Source organism: Triticum aestivum, chromosome 2A, assembly GCF_018294505.1.
Source record: "Triticum aestivum cultivar Chinese Spring chromosome 2A, IWGSC CS RefSeq v2.1, whole genome shotgun sequence".
In the NCBI taxonomy this organism is placed as follows: domain Eukaryota; kingdom Viridiplantae; phylum Streptophyta; class Magnoliopsida; order Poales; family Poaceae; genus Triticum; species Triticum aestivum.
Window position 1 is genome coordinate 449340671 of NC_057797.1, and position 9820 is coordinate 449350490.

General features: G+C 46.6%; 1 protein-coding gene across 1 annotated transcript; it reads left to right on the forward strand.

Annotated features, from left to right (window-relative positions):
- The first annotated feature begins 2280 nt into the window (after positions 1–2280).
- Positions 2281–7105, forward strand: LOC123188946 (aminoacyl tRNA synthase complex-interacting multifunctional protein 1). The gene is made up of 3 exons (XM_044601235.1): positions 2281–2866; positions 3413–3619; positions 6811–7105. The coding sequence occupies exons 1-3, from the start codon at positions 2411–2413 to the stop codon at positions 6952–6954; spliced, it is 807 nt and encodes a 268-aa protein (XP_044457170.1). The 5' UTR covers positions 2281–2410; the 3' UTR covers positions 6955–7105.
- The last annotated feature ends 2715 nt before the right edge of the window (positions 7106–9820 follow it).

Genomic DNA, 9820 nt, shown 5'->3' on the forward strand with positions numbered 1-9820 from the left:
CTGGCGGGGGGGGGGGGGTATTTTTTCCATAGGATTCATTGTCAACAGCAAAGGATTATGATTAGAGACGTCCCTCACTAACTTTCGTACTACAACTAGTGGGAATAGTTCTTCCCAGTCAAAGCTCATGAGCACTCTATCGAGCTTCTCGAGCGTGGGGTGTCTCTGTTTATTAGTCCAGGTTAATTTACCTCCTCCCATATGAATCTCTCTAAGGTTCAAAGACCTAACGATAGAATTGAATCTATCCATGTATTGGGAGCGATCAAGGCACTTATTCTTGTCACTACTCTCTCATAGAATGTTGAAGTCACCACCAACTAGATAGGGTTTTTTAATATTGTTACACATGAGGGTTAATTCCTCAAGGAACTCATCCTTCTTGTCATCATGTGCTGCCCCATAAACCTCCACTAGGGTCCAAACATTGTTAATCTTAATACCAAAAACTATGGCCTGCAGCAGATCTCTACCTGCCGTCCATGAAATTATTTCTAAGGTTTCTTTCTTGATCGATCCCACATAAAATTCCACCCGATTTACCTATAGAAGGAATCCAATTCCAACTAAGTTTCTTAAAGGGGTCAATCTTCCTAAGATACTTAGGAGTAAAGTTTTCTTTCTTAGTATCTAGGCTACCCATAAAGTCTAGGGAGTGATCTCTGATGATGTCAGAGAAGCAGGTAGTCCTCCCTTTTGTACCTGCTCCTCTACAATTCCAAAAGATACTGTTCATTTTTTCTTTTTTGTCCCACCCTTTCTGGTAGCTCTACTAGGAGACGGAGTAGAGCTTCCAGCCTCATTATATAAGGATAACCCATTTTTTGACTTCTGGTGACAGGTCTGGCTACAACCACATTGGCTTCTCCTTCTCTCTTCTTCCTAGACCGCACCACAGTAAATTTGTCCTCGTCTACATCATTATCTTCTTCCCAATTCATGTTCAAAGGTGTCTGGTCCCCTTTTGCATTAGTAAGAATCATTTTCTTTTTTTCGATATTGGGTTTATCATATTGCCCCTCGGGATTTTCCATGTTTCTACATCTCTCAAGTTCTCTAAGGATATCAACACCGGTAAAATCAGTGTCTGGAGTGTTGACTCCCATTTTGACAGCCCCAATAATAAGATGATGATTGTACAGTGCATCGAAAGAGTTGAGATTTTGGGGTATACCTTCTAAGTCTCGTTTTTTCGCCGCTACCATGGCCTTCTCTTCAACTTTCTCCATCTTGTTCTGTGCACTGCGCAGGCTGAAGCGAAGGTTTTCCTCGGTAACCACAGGAGGATCAGGGAACATCTCACTGTTCATCTCAACATCAGCGACTCAACCTTGTACTCATTAGTGATTGTCAGACTAAGATCACAGTGATCAGTCACATCCACCACCTGGTGAGAGGATTTAACAATGTCAGAGTAAGATTTTTCCGATTTACTCATGCATAGATCTGTAGATATCTCAACAGGGGGCCTTACTTTTTCCCGAGCCATCTCACAAGCCATGGTTTCAATGAGAAGAGTAATATGGAGAGATTCATCAGACTCGGTACTCTCTTGTGAATCCCGGATGGGGTCTGGTTTACCTTCATGGGGAATGCAGGGAGAATTCCCTCCAAGCCCATTGGGTATACCGCCCATTTGAGCTCCAGGAATCGATGAGGAGACATTATTTCTTTTCATTATTGTTCTTATCATGGTTAGAAGGTGCCTGCACCCTCTCTTTTTCTCTTTTAGGATCTCTCACCAGGATCTAGTCTATCTCATAGAAGAAATCGTAGAAGTGATCTCCGAGGACAGCCTCGGCTATCACAGAGATCTCATCAACATTCCTGCATCCCAACCTGACCCGAACAAAGGCCGGGCGGTGTAAGGTAGCTGCATCAATTTTCAAAGGAACCCCAACCAGAGCTGCTACATAAGTCAGATTTCTTTCACTTTTTTTGTCTAGAGGGACATTGCTAACTTTAACCCATGCCATTTCCATCACCCCTTTAACCCCAACTGCAGATGACCAGCGCGTAGCATGGATAACAACCCCGCTGGTTTAAGTGTGACCCTCCCAACATAACAAATCCGTGCTACTGCTTGAGTGATGAAATGACCCTCCCATTGCATGCATAGGTTGCTCCAATTAATAAATGAGCCTAATTAATATGCATACAACTAATACTACTACTGCTTCGGCACTTTATTATTTTAGGACTATCTGGTTTTTGTTACTAGATGTCTGCCTGATGCACCGAGACGGAGTGAGTACTGTAAATAAAACGACGCATTTGCTTGCACTGTTCCACACATGGGCCTGTGGATCACTTGGGCCCTTCCTTCCCCATCGGATAAAATCCCAGCGCCTCGCCTTGCGGCGGAGACGAACCGGACCGGCGGCAGCTGAAGCCTGAGAGCGCCACGACGATGATGGCCGCAGCGAGAATGGCCTTCGCATCAAGCTGTCGCGTCCACCTCCTCCTCCCTTCCTCGCCTTCAACTCCCATCCTCGCCAGGACCCGAGTTGGCTGCAGGGGCATAGCCAAATCCATCTCGTTCTTGGCACCGCTATCGGCTGCGAGATCCGCCGCCCTCTTCTGCTCTTGCTCCTCGCCTTCCTCCGACGCCGTCGTCGCACCGGCCCCTACGCAGGCGGCCGTAGAGGAGAAGAAGCCGGCGCCCGCGGCTGGGGAGGAGGAGAAAGGCGAGGTTCCGGTGGGCGAGCTCGCTGGCCTCCTGGACATCCGGGTGGGGCGGGTCGTGAAGGCGTGGCTGCACCCGGAGGCGGATACTCTGTACGTGGAGGAGGTCGACGTCGGCGAGGAGCAGCCGCGCACCATCTGCAGCGGCCTCGTCAAGTACTTACCCCTCGACCAACTCCAGGTAATGAATGATGCATGAGAACTCGTCCATCCAAGATTTTTCAGTTATTCAGCAATGATGTACTCCCTCCGTTCCAAAATAGATGACTCAACTTTGTACTATCTTTAGTATAAAGTTGGGTCATCTATTTTGGAACGGAGGGAGTACTTGTCTAGTATGCTCAAGTTTTTGTATAGATCACATAATTTGCGCATTTTGATGGATAAGTGACTACTCCTTAGTACTGGTATCTATGTGGACAAACTGGAATTTTTGGTATCTATTAAAAGGAACGTCGCTATTAGGTGAAGTGTACAACTTGCTTAATGATTGTGCTAGAAATAAAGATTCACTTGGTAAGATAATACCAGGTGCCAACCTTCCTGAATTTACCAGGATTGGGCTAGCTTGAGCCAAGATCCTGATGCTTCACTCTACGGTTGCATTCTATTATGTTTATTGGCATTTTGGGGAATATAATAGATGGTCTGCAATGAAGTGCAAGTTATTTTTTCTTCTATTTTACTGAATACTGATGACATCAGCTATGGCATGCGATCTATGCAGGACAGCAATGTCATTGTTCTTGCTAACCTGAAACCAAGAAACATGCGCGGCATCAAGTCTAATGGCATGCTTATGTGTGCCTCTGATGCTTCTCACGAGAATGTTGAGTTGCTCGCCCCTCCAGAAGGTTCTGTTCCCGGTGAAAGGGTATGGTTTGGATCTGAAGATGAAAAGAGTATTCAATCAGAACCTGCAACAGGAAACCAGGTATCACTTACAATTTAGACATTTGTCTTTGCATTGTCTCTTGACGATCCTAGTTATGCTGCAGATTACTACAGTTAATTTTCTGTGTGTGTAGTCCGTTCAACTGTGAAATGATTTTCCTTAATGTTCTACATGTTGCCATGAACAATATTAATTTTGATTAGATGTTGCTCACGATGGCTCCAATGAATGAGTCAGGCACATGGAAGGGATTACAGTTTTAGTTGCGGCTAGAAACCATGGGTAGTACATTATGCATTCACATATGAACCAGTACAGAGCCACTGAAGATTTGTTCCGTGAATTTCGAAGCAAGGAACATGATATATGTGGTATAAACCATCTACATAGTTACAACCCATGTCCCACTTGATATATTGGTCACAAAACTAATATTTGAAATTATCTGGATTTTTCTGCAACTTCTTTTCAAAATATATGATGCTTATGTAAACCTAGTGAGCAAAAGTAATGTATTGAAAACAGATTTCTTGCCAAATTTAACACAATTCATTCTACGCCGAGTAATTTGCAGAAACCGCTTTCACGGCTAACTGCCGCATTGTTGTCTTTCTTTGTGATGTAGTACTCATTCTTAGAGCATCTCTAGCAGACCCCACAAAACGCGTTTGCAGTTCGCGGAAAAACGGCTTTGCGGGCCGGCGCGGACGGTCGCAGAGGCAGACCCCCCAAACAGACCCGTATAAAAGGATATTCGCAGAATATACTTTTTTACGGGTCAGCTTTGCGGGGTCTGCTCTTGCGCTGCTGCATCCCGCATCCCGCCGGTCCGCAAATATCAATACCGCACCACAAAAATAAAACAAACATCCACACTACAAAATAATTATTCAAATCACGGAAGCAAACTAAATAATTATTCAATACCAACACAATACAACAATCATCCACATCACAAATTATTATTCAAATCATCGAAGCGAACTAAATAATGCAATACAAAACTTGTCCCGAATACAAATTCAAATGAATAGAAAAATGAGTTTGTTACTGTCCAGCCCTTTGCCAATGGTGCTCAGTGAGATCCTCCTGAAGTTGAAAGTGGGTGTTTGCATTTTCAATCTCTTTGTAGGTCTGAAGAAAAGCTCTAATGCGGTTAGGGTCTCTAGCTGGTTTGACACGGCTACCCACATTGTCGTAGAAGCCAAGTTCATTCCTCTCTCATCTTCGAGGATCATATTGTGAAGGATAACACAGCATGTCATGATATTTTTCAAGGTCCTCTTGTCCCAAAAACGAGCAGGACCACGAACAATGGCAAACCTAGATTGCAAAACCCCGAATGCTCTTTCAATGTCTTTTCGGGCTGTCTCTTGCACCCTTGCGAATTCACAATGTTTTCTAGTTTTGGGATCTTTGATGCTCTTGACAAAGGTGCACCAAGGAGGGTATATACCATCTGCAAGATAGTACCCTTTTGTGTATTCATGCCCATTGATAGTGTAGTTGTAAGCAGGAGCATCACCACTAGCAAGCCTAGCAAACAAATGAGACCGTTGCACCACATTGATATCATTGAGAGTGCCCGGCATACCAAAGAAGCAATGCCAAATCCATAAATCCTTGGATGCTACGGCCTCTAGCACAACTGTTGCATCACGAGACTTGCCACAATACATTCCTTGCCATGCCTTCGGGCAATTTTTCCAAGTCCAATGCATACAATCAATGCTACCTAGCATGCCAGGCCAACCTCTCCTCTCATTAGATGCCATCAATTTCTTTGTGTCATCCTCGTTGGGTGCCCGAAGATATTCAGGACCAAAGACACGGATGATCACTTTGGCAAATCTACGCACTGACTCAATTGTGGTATCTTCACCAATGCGAAGGTACTCATCGGCATAGTCAGCCGGAACGCCATATGCAATCACCTGCATAGCTGCGGAGATTTTTTGATATGCACTAAATCCCTTTAAGCCTGCAACATTTCTTCTTTGAGTAAAATACCGACAATTTGCCTCGCAAGCTTGAACAATTTTCACAAAGAGGGATCGGCGAATTCGGTACCTTCTCCGGAAGAGGTGCGGTGGATATGTTGGATTCTCCGCGAAGTAGTCTTGCATCAACATCTCGTTCCCGAGATGGCGATTCCGAGGAATGCAAAGACGCCCGACGGTCAATCCTCGCCGCCTCTTTCGGTTCTCGTCTTTGTGCTCCTTCACGGCAAGTGTCATCACTAATGTTTGCTGCCGAAAGGTCGCAAGCATCGTCTCAACATCCGAGTCATCCGAATCGGAGAGCAAGAACTTCTCGCACGGGCTCAATTCCATCTACATGGACAAGAATCGCACGCCGCGTCAATCAACTAGGCATAACACTCAGCACAAAGCACAAAACAAACACTGACCGGCGGCTCGTGTGGCGGGTGATCCCGGGCGGCAACGAGGGGCGGGCTCGAGGTCGGTCGATCCCCGGCGGCGACAGCGACGAGGGGCGGCTCTTCTCGCCGGATCCAGGGGGGCGGTGCAGCGAATTGGTGCTGGAGGATGGGGGACGCCCCCGCGGCGCGATTCCGCCCGCAGATTTGGCCGGAATCGCTGGCGGCGGACGGGCGGAACCAAGGGCGGGCGGTGGCGAAGGAGATGGGGAAAGGGCGCGGGCTGAAATGTCCCTCCCGCCAACCGCTTCAATGCGATACGGGGCACCGTAGGGGCGAGGGGGAAACCCGCGTATTCGCGGGTTGGGGCCGAGATTTTGCCGCGCCCCTCAAAAAATTTTGCGGGCCGGCCGCGTTTGCGGGGTCTGTTCGGGCGGGATTTTCCGCGCCGACCCGCATTTTGGCGGTTATTTTGCGGGTCAGGGCTTTTTGCGGGGTCTGCTAGAGTTGCTCTTAGGTCTGCATCTTATGCAGGCTAAATTTGGTGAGAAAACCTGCAGTGAAAACTGATATCTCGCTGATATTTTCTGGTAACTGCTGTGGATTCTTGAGAGGCAGTCCATGGTTGTTAGGTCATGAAACGCTTAGTAAAACATAAGTGCTAAAATACTATGACTTGTTATTTATGTGGAAATAATATAATATTCAAAATCTTGATAGGCCTAGAGCCATGTTGCATTTTGTCCACTTCCATGAATCCAGCCTATGTAAGAAATTATTTTGCAGAAATGGGTTACCATGGAAGTTATTTTGCAGCAACACATCTCATGGATTGCTGTATTTTTGCCAGGTTCAAAAGAAAAAGATTTGGGAATCTGTTCAGCCTCACCTTAAGACAACGGATAACTGCGTAGCAGTTCTTGGTGAGCAACCAATGCGCACCTCAGCAGGCATGGTTTTCTGCAAATCATTGCAGGGTGCAAGCGTGTCATAATACTGATTGAAGAGATTATTTCTTCTTCCTTTTTGGCTGTATCCATATAATGTATTTCCCTGAAATTAATTATAGTAGGAGTGAAATCTTTAATGAAAAGATTGCTTCTGAGGATATTTTATTGATAGTAACCACATTTTATAGTTTCTCAGTGGTCAAAGCTCAAAAGTGAGTCCATGGATGGAATTTATCTTCTCTTTCACTTCAATCCAAGATTAACAATTGAATTTTGCATAACTGTTGATTAGCTAACCTGTTTTGGTCCTTAGACTTTTAAATGATGATTTTCAACATCTGTGGCTGGAAATAAGTTATGACTTGGTTGTTGGATCACGAAGGGTGTAGCTGGAGCAACCAGATGGTCCTCCAGTTAGAGTTGTATACATCTCTGATGCATCGTGATCTCATTTATTTTGTAGTTCTGTTTTCTTGTGATTTTTGCCTTACTGGTTGCACGTATTGACTAATTCACAAAGAAATAGTCTGCATCTGTACTAAAGTATAATAAAGACCTCATCCAAATCTCAACCATATACTATAATTATAATAATCATATAAGAGGTACAGATTTTGGAAAAAAGCAAAGAAAAACTGGCCTTCAATGGATGATTGACAACCATTCTCTCTTCAAGAGGTCTCCATCGCGCAGCTGCGCTGGATCGCTGTCTCGAGCGCACGCGAGAGAGCCGTCGATTGTTGCGATGGATCGAAGCGCCAGGAAGACATCCGACAGCGGTTTTGGTGGGGCCTGTGAACAGTAATTCCAGGGGAAAATCACCCCGCACCACCGCTCCCCTTCCTCCTCCCTATTCTGTTTGCAGGCGACGGGAGAGGCGGGGCAATTTCTGCGCCGATTCACCGTCACGGGAAGGCCAACCATGGGCGCATCTCGCCGGCGACCACGGAGGTAACCACCGCACCGCAGGCTACCTTTTTCGCATTCGATTTCGACTGTATTTCGCGGCTCGGAGCGGGGCAATAGGGACCTTCGTTTTCGACATGGAGGGTTCCGGACTTCCGGTGTTGTCGCCAGTGATGCACACGGGCATGGGAGGTGGCAGGTTGACCCACGCGGCATCCACGCTAGACGAGTGGCCCGTGTGTAAGATGTGTGCCGAAATTGGGGGCGTGGGTGGTCGTGAAGAGGCCATGGGTCCATGGTGGTATTGTTGGAGCTGGGCTCCTTCACGACGAGCGTAGTGGCCAGAAGGAGCTTCCTCGCTGCTATTCCTCAGCCAGCAACGGAGAGAATTGTTCCAAACGATAATAGGCTAGCTACTTGTTTCCATACCTTTATCTTCCAACTGGGATTAGCGGAACAACAGTCTCTGTCATCAGTCTATCACTCTGTTCTACAATTGTGACAAATCATTTTAATGTTCTGACCGTGTTGTGTAGTTCCAAACAATAATGTCTGAAATCCACTTGTTTCCTGAAACCAAGAGTGATAAAAATTCATCAGAAATAGGCAGGCTTAGAAGTTCAGAACAGTTCATTTGCTGCAGCTGCAGGTTATTGGTAGAAACTAGATCTCAAATTTAAAATTGTGCAAGCGTAATACGGCACAAAAGCTATTAACTAGCAAGTGGATAAATTAAGGACGCGGCTAGCCAGCGCCGCTGCGCTCGATCGTTTTTCCGAGCGCACCCTCCACGTACGGGCTGAATAGAATAGCTAGATCACTTCTCCGCGCGCGATGCATGCGTAGCTAGCAATCACTAGCAATCACATCCAGCGTCCTCACCCATCACACATCCATCCATCAGCAGCAGCTAAGCCAACACATACGCGTGGATTGCAAAGTTGCTCATGTCTAGCACTTAGCATGTGCTAGTTTGCTGTTTTCTACTTTGCTTCTTGAACGTGTGAGACTGCTCATGATGCCTATCTCGCTGTCCGCCCGTCGTCAAATACCTTGTCGACCGATCCGATCCGTCCGCATGCCGTGCCGAGCCCTATCTCCCCGGCCGATTTGTCCGCGTACAGTGCCGAGCGCTACCTCGCCATCCGTCCGCGAGTACAGTGCCGAGCGTTACCTCGTCGTCCGATCCGTCCGCGTACAATGCCGAGTGCTATCTCGCCGTCCGATCCGTCCGCGTACCTGAGCGTTACCTCACCGCCCGATCCGTCCACATACAGTGCCGAGCGCTACCTCGTCATCAGATCCGTCTACACACGGTTCACTGGCACCGTTGTCTGGAACCGGGGCGACCGATCTAACGGCGCCGAGACGGACTACGTCCCCCGGGTTCGTTTTGTTGGGTGTGTGTACGGAATCATGTCCCTCGCGACCACCTCTACAATGAACACTACTGCAAGCGACATGTGGCTCTTGCGACGACCACCACTACTACCTCAAAATGAAACGGGGCCACATCCCTAGAACCAAGGCATCACCTTATTGTGTATCGTTGTGTGACCCTCATATATATCAAGCAAGTTCGTTAGAATGGAATGCCTCCTCCATCGTCCGGTCCGCGTTGATGACCTACGACAAGCTTGCCGACAAGTCAGCCTCAGTCTTTCACGCACATCGGTCTCAAAGTTAACTCCTTGGCCTCGGAAACAAAGGTCTGCACATCCCACTATGAGGTTGCCTATCCCGGATCAAACTTTGTCCACACAAACTTAGAAACTATTTTGGTTGTAAAACCAAAAAAAGAAAAAAAATAAAGAAATTGTTTATGTCCTATTGTTTAAAAAGGAGCAAGTTCCTCCCAGTTTTGTTGGTGCATGTGATCTTGATGATGTCTAGCGAGCAACTATGTGGAGTTTTCTGAACAACTTTATTGTTTTCCTTGAGCAACTAGGTAGTAGTATAGTAGAAAAACACACACGGTAAAGGCGACCCAACGCAGCCCCCCTC